Source organism: Podarcis pityusensis, assembly GCF_964106645.2.
Source record: "Podarcis pityusensis genome assembly, chromosome: 4".
Taxonomy (NCBI): domain Eukaryota; kingdom Metazoa; phylum Chordata; class Lepidosauria; order Squamata; family Lacertidae; genus Podarcis; species Podarcis pityusensis.
Genome location: NC_138027.1, coordinates 37969695 through 37990324, shown reverse-complemented (window position 1 = coordinate 37990324; position 20630 = coordinate 37969695). Strand labels below are relative to the sequence as shown.

Below are 20630 nucleotides of genomic sequence, written 5' to 3'. Positions count from 1 at the left end.
TGCTGTTGATTCTGAAATGATGATGATGATATATTTATACCCCACCCATCTGCCAGGGTTTCCCCAGCCACTCTGGGCGGCTGCCAACAAAATATTAAAATGTAATAGTCTGTTAAAAAGCTTCCTTAAACAGGGTTGCCTTCAAATGCCTTCTAAAAGTCTGGTAGTTGTTTTTCTCTTTGACATCTGGTGGGAGGGCGTTCCACAGGGCGGGTGCCACTACCGAGAAGGCCCTCTGCCTGACTCCCTGAAACTTGGCTTCTCGCAGCAAGGGAACCACCAGAAAAATTACAAGAAAAAGGAAATGGGATAAACACTACAAAGAACTTCCAAGTGTTACAAGCTATCTGACAAGGGAATAGAATGCATTGGAAGGTGGTGGATTTTCCTGTTAGAGGTTTTTAAAGCAGAAGCTGGACAGCCACTTATCACCAATACGTGGCCACTGCTGTCATAGTAAATTTTCTGTACCTGGAGACAGTTGGAGTAGATGACCTTTGGGACCCCAATTATATGATTCTGTTTCCAGGTATTTCAATACAACCCATGACTTGGACTGAGCCCAGTGAGGGCTGTCACCCTACCAGAAGTGCCATTGCCACTGCTCTTTTGCAAACCTACCTGGTAATGGTTGGAACCACTCACAGTATTGAATCTATTGGGCCCTAAGCAGTGCTATGAGAATGCAAGTTAATGCCTATGGCAAGAACCACAGGAACTAGACTTTCCATGGTTCTTGCCACAGATACTGCTGCATATTTTCAAAAAAATGCCTAGTGGCAAATTCTGTAAATTCCTTTCTGTCATGCCTACACGTTCAGTTAAATTTGAAAGAGGGGACCCAGTGAGGAGGGAGTCTTGAAATAGACCTCTCAGGTGGCAAATCACAGAGATTTAGACCAGATCTTAATGAATCTCTATATGGGGGTGGGAACATACATAAAACCAATGCCCAATCCACTCATCCTGCTTGGGTCCAATTTATTTTGCTTACTATGCAGAAATAAATGAAACAACTTCCTCTATCCACCCAGGCATGTTTAGAATAGTTCAATGCAAATTTTCTACTTTCACATTTCTTCAAACTGACATTGGCACATATATAAGTATTAAAAACAAAGTTTGTGTTTAAAATGCAAAACCACTTATACATTTTTAAGCAACAAAAATATGAATGTGTTTAGTGTTTCAACACAAGACCTTAAACAGTGTATCAAATTCATCTTTATTGAAACTTTATCGTCTGCTCTAAATTCACTAATCTCCCTATACATACCTCATCCATTTTTCTAAGCTCTGTGCTCAAAACACAAAATCATGTAGGCAAACGTGCACCTAAATCAAGCTACACCTCTTTACATATAGAACTGAAATGCATTTGTTTTGTACAGGCACAATTGACTTAGCCAGGCTTTTTACATAAAAGCTACATCTTAGTACATAATTTGCATTTCAAGGTTACTTGCCATTTATTTTGCTACTTACCTTCAGCAATAAACTTGAAACTCTGTTCAAAGGCCTATTTGCATTTCTATAAACCCCATGGAACCTTTAACATTGTTCCGCATAATAAGGATGAAAACCAATGAAATGTAGGCTTGTAGAACTATCTACACCTCCCACTGGCCTGTTATTGGCAGCATGATAGGACCTCCCCACTTGTTTGCAGGTCTAAATAAGACACATTAGGTGAAGCCAACCTTTTACTACATTTGAGAACAAAGCAGCAAAGTAACTGGTCGATGCACCTTGCAATGTAAATGAAAAGACTGAACGTAGGAGCCCTTTATGGCTATGGGATTACACATAATTGGGCCAAAGAAATTAGCTAAAAAATACTAAATATGGGAAATTCAGAAGAAACTGCATCCAACTGGGTTCCCTGTTAAATTGTTTTCTACACTCATGTAAATAATGGAACAAAAACAAACAGCTTATCCATTATTTTTGCTACGTTATTTTTATTTCTCTTTCTGTAGTACATGAAGTCACTCTTTAGCTTTTCAATATTCCAATTTTTACTTCTGGTATGCCTGATTAAGCGAATGACTAAAATAATCTGATTTAGGTAAGAATCACTGGTATGAAAGTGAATCCTGAAAATTTGTGCTCCACTGTTTTAAATGGCAAGGTAACGATTTAGGCTAGCATTAACCCAGGACAATAGCAAAACCGTCCATTTATGAAGTAGGCAACACCTTCCAGCATTTCCTATAAGGCAATGAATCAGTAAATGAGCACTTGGTTTTTCCTGTTACAAGCATTCATGACTGTAGCCAAATGCAAGACCCCATGCCTTCTCTTCTCCCTTCCAGTAATATCTAAGATTACAAAACACATGATGCAATGTCACTGCAATGCAACTTTCCATACTCCAAAAAGCAGCAGCCAATGAAGCTGCAGAGTGGGGGAGATTGGACAAACTCACAGCAGTAAATATTATAGGGTTAGTTAGGTAGAAACAATTCAGAGGAATAGCTAAGAAAAATTGGTTCTAATTTCACCATTATACCCCCATCCAAGTTGAATAAAAATACATAGAAATTTCAAAATACACAGAAATCTGTGGTAGACAAATTACTGTAGTAAAGCATTAAGAAACACTGTTCTCTACAAATTTGAGTTTTACTACTATTCCCATTTCCTTTGCCTCATTTTTTCCACAATAAGAGAAGGCAAAGCATTCACTGAACCTAAATCATATAATCTAGAAATCCATATGATATAAAACAGTTATTAGAAAAGTCATATTACTTTTGATCATCAATTTACAGGTGAGAAGTCAAACATAATGTTCCCTGGGATTGATATACACTCTTCTATTGTCTGGCTCAGGATGCTTCTTGCTGCTCCAGTCTTTGCAATTTGTTTGCTTGAAAGCTGGGCACATTTGCTGATGGCTATCATGAGCCAAGGAATTTTCTTCTTCATAGCTCAGTTGCCTGCAGTTTACCATCTTCTAAAAAAACCAAAATAGATGATTAAAGTATGATACAAAAATCTATCTGGCTTCATCATATTGCTTTCTTCTTAAAAGGTATGTCCTTGAATGACAATACTCAAACTAGACGTATTAATTGCTGTGGAATTCTAAATAATAAATAAATACAATTACTTAATTTATAGTATAATGATATGGACTTTCTGTAACTTATACTTTCTTCAATACAATGCACATTCAGTACCATTAATATTTGTCAACATGCAATTTAAAACAGTATTAAGACAGCTCAGTAAAAGAAAAACAAATATTGAATGAAGGCCTACAGTGGTGCCCCGCAAGACGAATGCCTCCCAAGACGAAAAACTCGCTAGACGAAAGGGTTTTTCGTTTTTTGAGCTGCTTCGCAAGACGAATTTCCCTATGGGCTTGCTTCGCAAGACGAAAACGTCTTGCAAGTTTGTTTCCTTTTTCGGAAAACCATTAAAACCCAAGGTGCATTGCTTGAAGAGGTGCAGTTGCGACTTGACTTCGAGGAGCAACTCATAGCACGCGGTGTGGTAGCCTTTTTTGAGGTTTTTGAAGACTTTGGCGATTTTTGAAGCTTTTCCAAAACTTCTTTTGCAGCCATTTGGTAAGTTAAACTTTTAAAACTTTTTTGGGGGTTTTTGGATTTTGGGTTGGGGTGTTTGGAATTCAAGGACTTGGTGTTGGGGAGGGGTTTGCAAGAATCTGGGAGCTTGTGTGGTTTTTTTCTTAATTTTTATGATTTTCTGTGACCATTGGGCCACTCTGCTGGTTTTTTTAAAAAAAATTTCTGGGTTTGAATTTCTGTGTGGTGGGTGGCTGGGGGAACAGTTGGGGAGGGGTTTGCAAGAATCTGGGAGCTTGTGTGGTTTTTTTTGAATTTTTATGATTTTCTGTGACCATTGGGCCATGTTGTTTTTTTTAAAAAAAAAATTCTAGGTTTGAATTTCTGTGTGGTGGGTGGCTGGGGGAACAGTTGAGGAGGGGTTTGCAAGAATCTGGGAGCTTGTGTGGTTTTTTTCTTAATTTTTATGATTTTCTATGACCATTGGGCCACTCTGCTGGTTTTTTTTAAAAAAAATTTCTGGGTTTGAATTTCTGTGTGGTGGGTGGCTGGGGGAACGGTTGGGGAGGGGTTTGCAACAGTTGGGGAGGGGTTTGCAACAGTTGGGGAGGGGTTTGCAATTTCTGTGTGGTGGGTGGGTGGGTGGGGGAACAGTTGAGGTTTTTGAAGACTTTGGTGATTTTTGAAGCTTTTCCAAAACTTCTTTTGCAGCCATTTGAGGTTTTAGAAGACTTTGGCGATTTTTGAAGCTTTTCCAAAACTTCTTTTGCAGCCATTTGGTAAGTTAAACTTTTAAAACTTTTTGGGGGGGGGGTTGGATTTTGGGTTGGGTGTTTGGAATTCAAGGACTTGGTTCTGGGTTTGAATTTCTGTGTGGTGGGTGGCTGGGTGCTTTTGAATTTTTTGGATGTGAAGCACTGATTCTTTTTTTTTTTTTCTGAGTTTGCGAAGCTAGGAGCTGTGCTGCCATGGGACCCAAGAAGACTGCTGCTGCAGAGGCCGGCGAGAGGAAGAAGGAGAAGGTGACGCTAGAAATGAAGAAGGAGATCATACGGAAGCACGACGGTGGAATGCGTGTGACAGACCTCGCCAGGGAGTACGGGAGGAATCCATCGACCATCGGGACCATCCTGAAGATGAGGGAGAAGATCCTTGCGACTGATGCAGCCAAGGGAGTCACCAGGATCGTAAAGAACCGCCCAGCTGTTCTGGAGGAGGTGGAGAAGTTGCTGCTCATCTGGTTAGAAGAGAAGTAGCGTGCAGGGGACACAGTGACTGAGGCCGTCATTTGTGAGAAGGCCAAGGCCTTGCACGCAGACCTCGTCCGGGAACAGCCAGGAACCTCAGGCGAGCCAGAAGTCTTCAAGGCAAGCAGAGGTTGGTTTGACCGGTTCAAGGCAAGATCTGGAATCCACAGCGTGGTCAGGCATGGAGAGGCTGCCAGTTCTGATGTTCCTGCGGCTGAAGACTTTGCAGCGGAGTTCCTGGAGGCTGTGAAGACGGAGGGCTACGTTCCACAGCAGGTCTTCAACTGCGACGAGACCGGGCTGTTTTGGAAGAGGATGCCCAAAAGGACTTTCATCACACAGGAGGAGGCCAAGTTGCCTGGCCACAAGCCCATGAAGGACCGTCTGACCCTGCTCTTCTCTGCCAACGCAAGCGGCGACCTGAAGATCAAGCCCCTGCTGGTGTACCACTCGGAGAACCCACGGGCCTTCAAGAAACACAAGGTCGACAAGGAGCAGCTGAGTGTCATGTGGCGATCCAACAGCAAGGCTTGGGTCAGACGTGTGCTGTTTGTGGACTGGGTCAATCTTGCTTTTGGCCCTGCTGTCAAACAGTACCTGCTGGACAATGACCTGCCGCTGAAAGCTTTGCTTCTGATGGACAATGCTCCTGCTCATCCTAAAGGCCTTGAGGAGGACTTGTTGGAGGAGTTCAGCTTCATCAGCATCATGTTCCTGCCGCCTAACACCACGCCACTGCTCCAGCCGATGGATCAGCAGGTCATCGCCAATTTCAAAAAACTCTACACCAAGGAGCTTTTCAGGCGATGCTTCGAGGTGACTGATTGCACCACCATCACCCAGCAGGAATTCCGGAAGGACCACTTCGACATCGTCACCTGCTTGAAGATGATCACCACGGCCTGGAACGGGATCAGCAAGAGAAATTTGAATTGTGCTTGGCGCAGCCTGTGGCCGGACTGTGTGGCACCAAGTGACTCTGATGCACCAGAGTCAACAGTGGTGCAGGACATTGTTGCCTTGGGGAGGACCATGGGCCTGGAGGTCACAGAGGAGGACATCAGCGAGCTGGTGGAGGAGCACGACCACGAGCTGACCATCCAGGAGCTGGTCGAACTGTAGGCAGAGGCTGCGCAGGAGCAGGCCTCGCTGGAAGAGGAGGAAGCAACTGAGGAACGGCTGTCCTCCAAAGAACTGAGGGACATTTGCATGAAGTGGAAGGATGTGCAGGCTTTTGCACAGCGGCACCACCCTGACAAGCACATGGCACATGACCTTGTGAACACTTTTGATACGAGGGTCATGTCGCCTTTCAGGGAGGTGCTGAAAAGGTGGATGAAGCAGCAGACCATGGACAGGTTCTTCAGCAAGAAGCAAAGAGTGGAAGAGGAACCTTCTTCGAGTGGTTCCCCAGAGTCTTAGAAAATGTACTGTACACTTTGTTGATTTTTAAATGTTTTTCTGTCATGTTTAGAAACTTAATTTATTGTTCCTTCAATTTTTGAAATGCTCTTTACAGTATGTGTGACTTTAAAGAGCACTTAATAAACTCTTGTTGTACCAAATTTGGCTTTGTTTGGACTTTTTTTGACCATAGGAACGCATTAATTGAATTTCAATGCATTCCTATGGGATTTCGTGCTTCGCAAGACGAAAAATTCGCTAGACGAAAAAACTCGCGGAACAAATTAATTTCGTCTTGCGAGGCACCACTGTATTCTCCCTTTTACAGTATTCTTCAAAACTTAGTATTATTTAATGGTTGAAAAGCTTCATATAAGGCTCACATTTATTCTGCATATAGACATAATCTTCCATACTAAGTGATATAGTAAAGGTACCATTAGGTACTTTACTACCATTAGGTCCAGTCATGACTGACTCTGGGGTTGTGGCGCTCATCTCGCTTTATTGGCCGAGGGAGCTGGCGTACAGCTTCCGGGTCACGTGGCCAGCATGACTAAGCTGCTTCTGGTGAACCAGAGCAGTGCACAGAAACACCGTTTACCTTCCCGCTGGAGCGCTACCTATTTATCTACTTGCACTTTGACGTGCTTTCGAACTGCTAGGTTGGCAGGAGCAGGGACCGAGCAATGGGAGCTCACCCCGTTGCGGGGATTCGAACCACCAACCTTCTGATCGGCAAGTCCTAGGGTCTGTGGTTTAACCCACAGCGCCACCCACGTCCCAAGTGGTATAGTAGTGACAATTTTTCACCAAGGGGTCATCTGAAGCAAAAACCCAACAGTGAAGAATGTGTGGCACCTGCTCCCTCTGCTTGATTCAGCAGTCCATGTGACCTCTTCCTTGAGTGTTTTTCAGGGGAAAGGCTGAGTTGCAGAAGGTTGAGTTTATGGATACTATCTTGTTTGCCCTTGATTAGAGGTGAGGAATCCAGCATTCTGGGAACCACTGCTAACTACCAGGCTGTTCAGCACAGGAGAGGTTGCGATATTGTGCAAAGTGTGGAGAGGACATTACATAACTGGGGCGCCACTACTGAAAAGACACTTCCACTGGTAAATATTTGACACATTTCACCTGATTGGGGCACCTGGAGAAGAGCTTCTGAAGATGCTGATGCTAAGGCAGGTACATGTTGGGAGTGGCTATCCTCCAAGTACCCTGAATCCAAGCTAGGGCCCTAAAGGTCAAAACCAACACTTTGCATTGGAGGCAGAAATATGAAACTGTTATTCAGAAACAGGGTATTTTCTTTTCTTCTGGCTCCATGTTCTCCTTCTCATTCAAAACTCAGGTTTATAAAAACTTACAGCACCTTGCATTCCACCCAGTTTTGGACACCAGGCAACTGTTTGCTGCCTAGAAGGGAGAAAGGCTAGAAGCAGATTCTAAGGCACTGCAAACATCTGGATCCTAAGACTCAAAGAAGACTGATCAATGTGGAAAAGTGGGGAAGGTCTGAGAGTAGGCACTGTGGTTTCTGTCTCAGCAGTGCTTCGAGCAGAAGGATTCATCAGTAGACGATCTGTGGCATAATCTTTTGCTGCTGAAATGTTTGCACCAGCTGTGGCCAGTGAAGAAGTAGCAGGCACGACAGTGGCAGTACTCCAGTCCACTTGCACATCGGGACTTTTGCTGGGTGCCAAACTTACTGAGATTGCTGTGATGACCAGTGTTGGGGCAGTCACTACATGCTTCAAGAAACAAGATCTTCCTGACACTTAAGAGCTAATGCTGAGGACCTGCCACAGATTCATCCATGTTGTAGGGAAGGTCTAGCCTCCCCACAATGCAGGGCCATTTCTGTAGGCAACCCAGTATTAAGAGAACTTCTGCCCCAAGTGAAGAGTATCATCCTTGCTGGCTGTCCAGAAAGTCAAGTATTTGTTTTGTATCAGTTGAAGTTTGAAATTAACAATCACTCTGCTGTGCTTTTAGTTACTGCTGCATTGTTTTCTGTTTGCATAGTATTATTTTGTTGTTTCTATGGAAGTTTGATGAAAGGCCCTAAATATTTTTTAAAAAAAATTAAGGAAAACATCTTGACTTAAGATAGGTATGAATGTGCCTTATACAAAAATCACATGCAGCTACAGCAATGTACACAGTAAGAATGCATTTATGTCTTCTTATCACCTGGTATCATTCTACAAAATAATATAGAAAACAAAGAGAATTTCATAAGCACTTTGATTTTAGAAGAATTGAGAAGGATTTTTTTTTTTTTAAGTTCTACGTTACTTGCACACAAATTATCTCCAAACCTCAGAAATGAATACCAACCCCCTACCTCAACCTCAACCTCAACCCAACACTGGCTTAATCTTTAACACAGAAAGCAAACACGAGTATCTTGCTTGCAGCTCATCCTTACATAGTTTTGGGCAACTATAGTGAAGCAGCTTTGCATTCTGTAAAGATTCCACTATGCAAAATTATTTTAACTGTAGTTTTGGATGCAATGAATTCGCAACAGTTAATGCAAAGCCAATAGTTAATGCAAAGCCAATCAGCTTTCATTACAAGTGGATGCCAAAGCTTAACAATGCCAGTCTTTTCTGAGATTTGCTAGCCAAACATTAGAACATCACTTGATTCTGATGGAGTCATGCTGCTTTCTGAATTGGTAGTCATATTTTGTCTGGGTTTATTCTACTTCCTTTGATATTTTATAATATAAGCCAAACGTTTTTTGCTTCATAGTGTACTAAACAAACACTATTCAGTTCTACAATACTGCACGATTACGTCTGAATGGTGTGTGCTGGGGGCCTGGCTAGACTGTATTTAGTCACTATTAGATGATGTCTAGAACTTTTAACCAGGCAGCTTGACCCCGAACCTCGTTTTGCTCACAATATTCTTTCACATCAGTATTTCAGGAGCTTCAACTGCTAGTTGGGGAACACAAGGATTTACACAATCTTATACTGAAAGCTTCAGTGACCAGAAACTTGCATGCCTTTGATAGATTTTCTTAGTCAGAATGCAATGGTGACCATGTCGTTGACTGCGTAGGCTAGAAAGATTACTGCCTCATATTGTTAGGGCTAACTCTAGCTTTTTCTGGAGTGGCTGCATTCCTCAGATCCTGTTGGTTTCTATAGCCGTAGAAGAACCTAACAGTAGATTTGGGTGGCTAAATAACAATACAGAATGTGGACTCCTGAAAAGCCATTTAATGTGGTACAGAAATCCATTATGCATTACGCGGAATCAAAGTATGTGGCCCAGACTTCTTCATTACTTTCAGTGGGCAGTGGGTAAGCATTCCTTTGAATGGGGGTGAAATTAAAATAACTTTTGTGTGGGCTTATAATAAAGTTGAGGGACACGGGTGGCGCTGTGGTCTAAACCACTGAGTCTAGGGCTTGCCGATCGGAAGGTCAGCAGTTCGAATCCGCACAACGAGGTCAGCTCCTGTTGCTCGGTCCCTGCTCCTGCCAACCTAACAGTTTGAAAGCCCATCAAAGTGCAAGTAGATAAATAGGTACTGCTCCGGCGGGAAGGTAAAAGGCATTTCCGTGCACTGTTCTGGTTCACCAGAAGCAGCTTAGTCATGCTGGCCACATGACCCAGAAGCTATACATCAGCTCCCTCGGCCAGTAAAGCGAGATGAGCGCTGCAACTCCAGAGTCATCCATGACTGGACCTAACAGTCCGGGGTCCCTTTACCTTTAATAATAAAGTTGACTGAACAAGTATTTCTCCCACCTTCCCCTGCCCACCCCTAAATATTTGCTGCCACTCTTGCCATGAGTCTTAGTAAAACTCTTGTGGGGATGGGGTTGCAGAAGATTTACTACCTGCAATTCCTTCAACACTCACTTCCAAGTATTTTAAAAGGGACATGTAATGAAGTTCATGAGCATGCACCCTTCAGACTTGACAAGACACACATACATTTACTCAGATATATAATGCAATCTGAGGTTCGTTCTCAAAGAGGACTCCAGCTTGGGATAAACCCATAACAGTCTTTTGAGGTTCAAGAACCTGATTAAACCCTCATATGGGAATTAAATAGATTAGTGTAATTACTTAGAAGTCTGGCTGGCAGAAATATACTATATCAACTGAGTAACAAAATAATGTCTTATGTCAACTGAATATCTTCTATAGATCAATTTGTATTAAGCAACATTAAAAGATCCTTTTACTTTGGAAGTATGCTTCATCAATAACTTACTGGAAGAATTATTTCTTTCTGAGACAAGGAACGAGCTCTTTCTTCATATGAAGACGGAGGCTTGTGTGTTGGTGGAAGATCAATCCTGCATTGGAAAACTTGGAGTTTAGTCACCACTATTGGAGAAATAATTGAATCAAGTGCAGATTACAGCTGTAAACAAGTAAAATGGAAACTTCCTTGGTCATAGAATAGGAAATGCCATTAATATAAAATTGCAAGTATCCCACTTGCGACAATTTCTTAAATGGCATTGGTTTGAATAACTCAACAGAGTTGTCAAGCATTACCTGTATAAAGAGAAACAGAGCACATCATATAAGAACAGCCCTGCTGGATCAGTCCAGTGGCCCATCTAGCCCAGTGACCAAACAGATGCACCTGGGAAGACTGCACAAGAGCACTCTCCCCTCCTGCAATTTCCTGCAATTGGTTTCCAGAAGCATTGCTGTCTCCAACCCTGGAGTATAGCCATCTGGGGTAGAACTATGAATGATTTCTAGATCATCATATTTATCTCTCCCACACCCACACCTACCCAGCAGGAAACCGAGACTCATTCTTTTTTTCTTTTTTAATTAAAGCTAAAAGCCAATAGAATATAAAGTCAGAAAGTTGCTAGATTTTGAATAGCCAGTAAGAGACTACTGAGAAATTAAAAGGGAAGCACTATGATTTCTTAAACCTAACAACACCTTTATTGTACGTCTAGGTGTACAACGAATAGAGGCAGGTAAACAATATTATTTTAGGGGTTCCACCCACCCACCACCAACATATTCAACAGAAACATAAAAGCCAAACTTTACAAATAACAGATAATTAGCCTTTGCTGATATCACTGCAGATGGCATCATTTTAGCTGTGCTTTTTCAATAAGTATATAATGTATACTGGTTACAGAGTTTTGTGATTAAGCAGTCTACAGATCTTTCTAAATATAAATAAAATAAACACATTAGAAACACAAAGAATTTTTAATTTGTGCTAGTGTAAAGGTCTTAGACTAGGTATATATTTTTTGAGTAGTGTATGCTGACATTTTGTATTAGCACTACAGGGACTGTGCCTTAAAGCAGAATAGAATGGTATAGCATGAGAAAAGGGAGAGTAAACACTTCAAGCTTTTTAGAAAGCAAGGATATCAGCTTAGAAACAAACAAAAAACTTACATTTTGTCCATGTAAGTGGGCCTTTTCTTTCTGGGAGTCAGTAGTACTGTCACAAAGATGGTAATGATAAAGAGAGCAAGTACTGCTCCTATGACAGCCCCAGCTACAGCTACTGATGACGACTGCTTAAATGGAACATCTGAAATGTAATTCAGCATGCATTATGATTTTCAAGCAATGAGTCATGTTATCAAAACTCCTCAAATTCAGGAAAAAGAAATAAAGCTAGCTGCCTCTGAGTTAAACATGTTGTGGAATCTACAATTTATCATTTCCACTGCATGCGGGTCATCAACAGCTATGCAATATTAAAAAATGATTGCTGAAGGCAGAATTTGAACATACAGTCTTAAACTTTTAAAGATGAAAAAAGAGGAATCAAAATATGTTGACATGAAAATGATTTTCAATTCTTAACTCACAAGGCGTTAAGTATTTGAGACAGATGCCTTTAACAATGTCTAGAAAAGTAATTTTTAGCATAGCAAACTTTTGTATTTCAATCTACAAATAGAACCATTTGTTTTTAGACTGTGCATAGGAACAACATACAAAAATAAATGGCAGTTATACTGAAAGTTCCGTCTGGTTTAGAAATAGTTATCTAATACTTTAAGAATCCAAAAGCGTAAGCTACTGAAGTTATACTTACCAAAGCAACTTTGCTTATTCTATATCCCTGAGATAGGACAAAACAACGATATCTGAAGTTATCTAATTTTACTATCAAATGTGCTAGCTGTATCCTTTTTTGTAGAAATCAGTAGACATTGTTTTATTTTACTTAAAACACAAACAAAATCTCTAAAAATCTGAAGGCCTGTAACTTTTTTCAATGACATGTTGAAAACCAGGAACTGTACCAGGTACATTAGAAATGTTCACAATTGACTCATCATAGCAGAAGTGGACCACAGTGGTAGGTCAATAAGAGTGTTACCCTTTAGTGGCAAGTTAATTAGTTGCCCAGTTACTCTGTTAAATGAAATGTGTTACCTGTACTGTATGTGCAAATCATTGCTTAAATATTTCAGAAGTATTTGAAAATATCTTTAGCATTATTTTTATCTCCACCATATCTCAGATATCTCAGAATATATGAATGCATGCACTGCTTTTTGCTTCACCAACATGCAACACCGCCATTAAAAACGTTCATATAACAGCCTACTTTGAATTTTGACATCATTTCCAAGGGGGAAAGGTCTAGACTTTGGAGGTCTATATACCAATGGCCCAAATCCACCTAAAATATTACTTATACATGTCTCAACTACACACGGTGTATAGTTTGTCCCTATGTTTTTCCTTTTGAAAAATGTGGCTGTGGAGGATGAAATCCAAAGCAGAATGTACAGGTGGGGTACTTCTTAATTCATTCCCATATAAGAATTTTCACACTATCACCCCCAAACTGCTTTTTTTTCATCTTGAAGGAAAGATCCGCACCTGCATCAACAAATGTATACAGGAACAAGCTACATAAGACAATGTTTTATTGAAACCAAGGCTAACCAAAGCAAAAACTAAGTAAAAAAAAGGCCACTGCTTTCAGGGGATCTAACTTAAGCTCACTTGGGCCACACTACTGCATTTCCCCTACCCAAGAAAGCCTGTTCATTCATGGCAAATATGAATATTAAGTATGATCTGCCCTTATCTGGTACACACCTTCCCTTTCTAATCTATTTCCCAACTGAACTATCAGTACTTCTCACACTCAACATCGATATTCACGAGGACTTGTGATTTATTACACACTGAATGTAATTTGCAAACTGCAGAATACTATCAACTGAGTTCTTTGACTTAGCAGCCCAAAGAATGGTCTGAAGGCACACAATGCAATTCTACTGATGCTACATAGAATTGACTCTGAAAACTACGTGAATGGGAAACTGCCTGGGAATCATTAGCAAGCTGCAAAATCAGCTCTTCTCAGGAAGAATGGAATGCGCAACAACCAACTGGCAAAGAATGAGTGTCTGGAAGTTTGCTACTGCATAATGACTCCCAAGCTATTAATCCAACGAACATGATTACACCAAAGTATACATATATTTAGCAGCATTGACAAAATAGGCACATATGCTTTCATCACACAAGCATACAATCTTCATCACAAAGCATACATACATAGCTATGTATTAGGTTGTCTCCCAGCTGATACAACTCGCAAAACTCAAACTGTTTATGCTATGCTGCAATCGTTTTTCATTCATTCTGGAAATCAACTTGTGCTGGCTCATCTGATTTTAAACAAGGACCATCTCAATGATAGCTACTTTGTATATAAACACTAAAGGCATGTTGGTGGCTACAGCAGCAAATGTTTTCTGGACATGCTGAGAAATAGTACTACAAAATACGCTGGGCACAATCCATATTTGTCCTGTGTATGGATTCTATTTGTTTGGGGATTTTTACATGTGTAGAGTCATCTGAAGGCAAGACCAACTCAAGTCTTGTGTTTATCGTTATCAACTTTTCTCCATAGTTGACAGAGTAAAATAATTTGGCAACTTCAAGCAAAACAGCAGACCAAACTTTCTGCAGCTAAAAACTGCACTATGGAGTACTGACTATGGAGTACAAAATATACAATCTGTCATCAAGGACAGCTATGTTGACTAGTAAGTAATCTATGAACACTTTTACCAATATAGTTAAGTATTTCAGATGCTATATAGAAGTACTAATTCAACAGTTTTTTCTGTATTCAGCTCTCATTTTCTAGTCTACCTGTTTCCTCACCACAAATCTAACGTCTATTACATTTTATATGCCTTTCCATCATTTGTGCATATGACCTGCATTCAAGAAATTAATTTAACAAAAGATTTATTTCACACAACTATTCATACTTACAATCAATTCTGTATTTACACCAAACATACATTAGGTAAAAACACTGCAACACTGAACATCTTAAACCTAGTATGAACCTCTTCATTTTAAACTGTAAAGCTCTTGATCAAATTTTAACAAATTTATATTGAAAACACAGAATATTAGGTACTTGCTTCTAAATTTGAGTGTTACAAGAAAGCTTTTCAGAGGGCTTACAGAAAAGTATGGCATTACAATGGAGATGTTCCTAAGACCATGAGCTAGCTTTAAAAAAAAACAAAAAAACACACACACAAATTAGGACCTGCTACCTTGTGGCCTGATCAAAAGCTAACTGAAGTAAGAACTTCAGCCATTGATGGATCAGTTCCATGAAGCAATTATTGAAACTCACTTGAGTTCACAGGCAAGCATGGTTTAATAATTTTACTTCCAAATGTACTGAAGACATACTTTGGTAAAGTAAAATAGTGTTACCACTTAAATTATCAATGTGATAGAGACGCGTAGAAAACCTGTTTCATGTATTTATACTCAACTGCAGTCACATTTCTGAAGACATAGCAACCAAGTCACAGTGTGCTGTCAAAACTGCACCTTAATACAGATACTGTACTGACTGAAAAGCTCTAAAATACTGCAAGTCATTATGTAATGTGCTCATATTACTTCCAAGGTTTTTACTGGGAAGCTAAAAAGCATTAATATTGTCTGTACACATGCTACCAAATTCATCTAATTCTTCATATGCAAATGTTTTAAATAAGTTTCTATTGAAGCAAACACTCATCTACCTTTTCAGTTTTGAGCATGTTTGAACATAAGCTTTTCAATGGCATTTGCTTCTAAGCAAGTATGATGGGCTCCTATTGGTTGTGCTATATTCTCTACACAACCAACTAGGTATTCTAAAGCCTATATGTGAGATGTATTTTTAAACAACACAGTTGCCTCTATTTCCTATGTCCTTCAGAGAAAATCCCTCCTTACATATATTTGTTTCTCCCATCTATTAAGTAATAATTTACTTTAATAGTAATTTTACTGCACTACTCCAATTCTTTTCAAGCAGCATAAAGGTCTCAAAATGCCTCATATGAAATATACCATGCTAGTATATTTTCTGTTTAAGCCAAAGTGTTTCATCCTTCTCTTTCAAAATATGCCATGCTTTTCATAGTGACAAATGCTTACAAAGTCTAAATTTGCTCCTGCATTTAATGCTTCCCTGCTTTTTAGCCAACATTTCTTTAGACAGTCCAAATACTTCTTGTACCATCAAATTCTGTGAAAAGCCAAAAGTTTATTTCTTAAAATGCATCTTCATTCAAATACAGAAGTTGCATCTGGGTTTCAACTCAATGCATTTGTAGCTCTGTGCTTAATTAATGTTATGGAAACCTAATATTTCCTGAACATTACTTTTTTCCATTTAGGTAGGGTAAACTGTTTGTATTGTATCGAAATAACATTTAATAGATCTTCTGGAAAGGATGAGTCTGGAAACACAACTGAAGTGACTGGAATCTTACATCCCAGTGCTTGGAAATAAAATGCAGTGTAAAAATATAGAGTTCCTGTTATGCTGCAAGACTTTATTCATTGAAAAGTCTATTGCAGCAGGTTCAGTGCAACAAGTCATCTGTAAAAGGTACCACCTACTACAGTATCTAAATGGCAAGGCTCAAAAATGTAGAGGTATTAAATTCTGTGCAGAAAACCTAAAAATAAAGCTTTGAAAAAACTGTGCCATCAGAATATTTCATGTCATAAATTTTTTTGTAAACGAAGTGTACCTTAGATCAGCTCTGTACTTGAATCAGTTTCATGTTACTGTTTACTAGAATTATGGATCAAAAAGTACTATCAAGGTAAGTCTTGATCATAAATTTGTAGTCACAAGCAAAGACAGTTGCTTCATTTCAAACTTTTTATAACAATTTCTTTTTCCACTTAGCACTTGGTTATCTTGTGCTATAGGCCAAATAAAGCACTATATTAAAATTCATATCTTGTGAAAGACAGTAGTACAGCATTGAAAAAAATAATAAAGCAGCTTCAATACATTTAAATGAGGTTTTTACATTTCAATTGTCAAGTTAGAATATAAAAAGCTTGAAAATCAACTTCAAAAACCTATTCCTCAAGAAAAAGTATAAACAATCTGAAAGTGATCAGCTAATGAAGGAGCTTTATGTATAGTCAAGACTTGAAGGTGGTCTTTAGACATACCACTCCTTTCGAGATATTACAGAGCCATCTACATGTGAAACTAAGTCATCTTCATTTTCTTCATAACATTCTTCACCTAAGTATTTCATTCCCAGTGTTCCACCTTCATAGTAATCCATTGGTCTTTCATACCTGTCCTGGTACCTGTTAATAGTGTCTACTTTGTTCCAGTCTGTTTTTTCAGATTCTCCCAAGTAGTCTTTAGTTATGTGACTGTTCACAGGATGTTTTATTTCCTTTTTCACACTGTCAGGGTAAGAATCCACATCCTCTACCTGGAGGGTATCTATTTGGGACTCCTTTTGCATATCTGATGGTGGAATGTAGTTCTTAGCGAAGTAGTCACCACGGAACGTCCTCCTTCTCCTATACAAGATAACTCCAGCCAAGACACATACAAATATCAGGAAAAGAGCCCCGCCCACTGCACTACCGATGATAGTGCCCCAATTGTCTTCCTGCATTGCTGGCCATGGTGATGTTGGAAAAAGCTTTAGTTTTGGCTGAGTTGCTAAACCTGTGATGCCATCAGTTGAAGGAAGCCATGGAATCGTGGGTGGTGAAGTGGTAGTAGTAGGAGGATCTAATGAAAGAGCAGAGATACACAAGACACAGAAAAGGCAGAGAATGTCAATGCAAACTAAATTAAGTTAAGAGCTGATAAGAAAGCACAGTTGATGAGTAAGTAAGTGTACTTCAACATAGTTTTTCATTCTTCATTTAATTTCATTACTCTGGGTAGAGGGAGCAGACTTAACTTCTGGACCAGCTTACTGAAGTATGAAAAAATAGTTTACTCTAACAATATCATCAACAATTTTTTCCATGCTGTTTTAGAGCAAACATGGATCAATGCCATCAGCTGAAAAGTCAACCTTTTCTTATATTCCAAGGAAGAGTTAAGAATGAAAGAAATAATGTATTATATATAGTTTTGTTAGAGAATGAAAAACTATAAGCTGCATGCTGAAGTTAGTTCTTCATTATTTTCATTTCCCCTGACCATGTATGTAGTGGTAGGATTCAATTTGATAGTTACAAGATTTTAAAAGATAGCAGCATTAAAAAGTTTGTTGCGCACTTCAATGCTTCCAAAATTCTCATTAGTACTAAAGAAACATTTTAATCAAAATAGGAACCTTCTAAAAAAACAAAGGACTTGTGGAACAAATCAAAGCATAAGAAATTTGTTTCTTATTTCAAAATTGACCCTCAGGGTTCCTTTCCAACTCTACAATTCTATGATTCATTCAGTTTCTATGAAAAGCACCTAATGAACCTTCTAATATTTGACACCTAAATTTGCATGTTTATTCTGTTGTGGTATGGGTACTTAAAAGCTCAAATAACACATACAATCTTTACTTGGCATCAGTATTGCTCAGGTTTGTTAAGGGTTGACTATGCAAGATGTGTTTAAGACTACATTTGGGTACTGGAAATTGTTGTATGTGGATGATACAACAAAAGTTGTATCTATGTACCCAAGACAGTCTGAAGCTGTGAATAACAAACAGTGGGTCCCTTTTCAGTCTCACATGGCAATGATCTTGAAATTGTGTTGAGTTGCATAAGCTGCTTGTGATATGGCCCATGGATATGTCAGAGGAAACAAAAAAATTCTACTCATCATGCCCAAACCCTAGGACATACATAAAGTAGTGTTCTTTGGATCCTAAATATAATAGTATTAATATACTTCACATTTATCAAGTGGATTCTAGGTGATATAAAAAAGGATAGGAGACAGTTTAGAATATTTAATTATTTTTTAAAACTATTTTAAAAACTAATAGCCCACTGGAGGAGGCTATTCATGAAATGTTATTGTTAACGTTTAGACTACTTCTTCAAATAAATAATTAGCTGTGTAGGCTAATTTAGTAGACAAAATCTAGAAGACTGAAATACAATCTAAGTAATTTTAATAATTATTATTATTAAATTTTAGCTGGCTATACACTGAATAATTCACTTAAATCCTAAAATACCATGAACAGTGACTTTCATAATATAATCTTTATAGCCTTTTTTGACATGCTTGAATAACAAACCAATTTTCTCAAAAAATTCTACTAACATTAGGTCTATGCTACTACTATTATGCCACTTGTCATTAAGTAACATAATTCACTCACTTTCATCAGTGAGCTGTTTAATTCTTTATGCATATATTAAGTACATTAAATGAACAAGAGAAAGGAGAGGAATTTGTAAAATGGGGATACTACATAGATGAACATAGGGATCTTGAACAGTGGTTCCCAAACTTTTCTTCCAACGGACTACTTGAAAATTGCTGAGTGTCTTGGTAGACAACTTCATGATCTGCCTCCCGCCCCGCTTGTTGTAGCAACTGTAATGCACTGTGCTAAATGCTGTATAATTTCCAATCATATTTTAATTGCTACTTTTTCTTATATGGACCACAGTTTGGAAACCCCTGATCTAGATTAATGATGTTTAGTTTAAAAAGGAGTGAATAAAGTTCTCTGATCCTGTATGAAGTAGGTGAAAAAGATTTAATTAGTTTCTATCATTTTCCGAAACAGAAGTATCACCAGGCTAAAAAGAAAAAAAGAAAAGGGGGAAATCTGGAAACATGCTGAAATTGTTGTCTTGAAAATCAGGTTGCCTTTTGATTAGGGTGATGTCAGGGAGCTTTTTCCTCTTCCTCCTCCTCCTCCTCTTCCACCCCACACCTGTTCTACAGTATACCAATCCAGTCAACAGAATTTATTTGCAGCACACCATGGGCCTGAGTAGACAATCAGAGGACCTTCTGTCCACACTACTTGAGAGACAGGGAGCATTGTTGAGGGAGTGGCTGTTGAGTTTTTTCATGATCCCAGGCCAAGGCATGCAAAACTAGCCAAAGCTGTGGCAATGGAAGGGGCTTGGTGGCTTCCTCTTCTTCCTTTAGTCCCTCCCTCTTTCAAGGTCACATCAGAATTAGATGCTAGAGGGCAGAGGAATGATGGGACCTGAAGCTTGTGGGCTGCTCAGACTGTCCCAGTAAGACGGCAGATAAATTGAGGAGTGGGAAGAATAGAGAAAGTAAGTCTATGTACAGTACCCCTCCCTCGACCTTCCTTCATGGCTTTTCGGCCCCACTGTTGATTATTATTTTTCTTTCTACCCATTACAAGCTGACAGGTATATCTGCCAACCAAGGATGACACCTGGTGCATCGGATGAGTTTTATTTCATGAAACCTATGCCAAAATAAATCTGTTTGTCTCTAAATGTGTACAAGACTGGTTTTGTTGTAGCAGACTGCTACCCGTCTGGAATTTGCTTTCAACAGCTGCTTCCCTATAAACTTCCTTCAGAGACTCTTCTCCTTTCTATTCCTTACAAGCCAACTCCTTTCCTTCAGTCTTCTCCTTCAATCCCTGCTGATATAGGACTTTCCATGGTCCCAACCCCTTTAACTTTAACATATTTCAAATTCAAAACTTCATATAATGAGAACCCATGCATTATTACACATGACTTCTGTTCAAATACAAACGCTTATAGCTTAACTGTTGCCTAAATTAAATAAGCAGCAAAAAGACCCAAAACTTAATAGGAACGATTGATCAATAGGAAAAAAATGTATGTGAATAATCAATAGGAATTTACATATAGCTATAACATGCATGATTCAACACGTCATTTGGGTGCAAATCACTTCCAAGCATGTAACCACCATGCCACTGTAGAAATCAATAAACAATAGTGGGTGTGCACTCCCACAAGCAGCTTTGACTTGCTACAAATCATAAACCCACACCTTTAGAAGAGTGACATCTATGAGATGGCATAGATTTGTGTCTGTACGTTTAATGCTTTGTTTAGGCATAAGACACTGTCAAATGCTTCAGCTCAGGCCAATACCCTCCAAAATAGCTTGAGTTAGCCTAAGTCTTACACAAGACACTGCGTGGTCTGTCAGTAC

The 20630-nt window shown here is 39.3% G+C and overlaps 1 protein-coding gene across 3 annotated transcripts in view; it reads right to left on the bottom strand.

The window, feature by feature from the left end:
* Nucleotides 1–964: 964 nt before the first annotated feature.
* Nucleotides 965–20630, bottom strand: part of NECTIN3 (nectin cell adhesion molecule 3) — a 44690-nt gene continuing 25024 nt past the window's right edge. The window contains exons 6-9 of one of the 3 annotated variants that reach the window (XR_013985312.1): nucleotides 11606–11744; nucleotides 10434–10518; nucleotides 2339–2959; nucleotides 965–2299 (exon numbers count right to left, since the gene is read on the bottom strand). Coding sequence is in view for 2 of the 3 variants with exons in the window: in XM_081002712.1 (XP_080858838.1) it covers nucleotides 16678–17270 (593 nt within the window). In the remaining variant the exon portion in view is untranslated. Of the gene's footprint in view, nucleotides 2960–10433; nucleotides 10519–11605; nucleotides 11745–14429; nucleotides 17271–20630 lie in introns of those variants that run through there. The other 2 variants (XM_081002713.1, XM_081002712.1) reach the window with 2 other exon arrangements.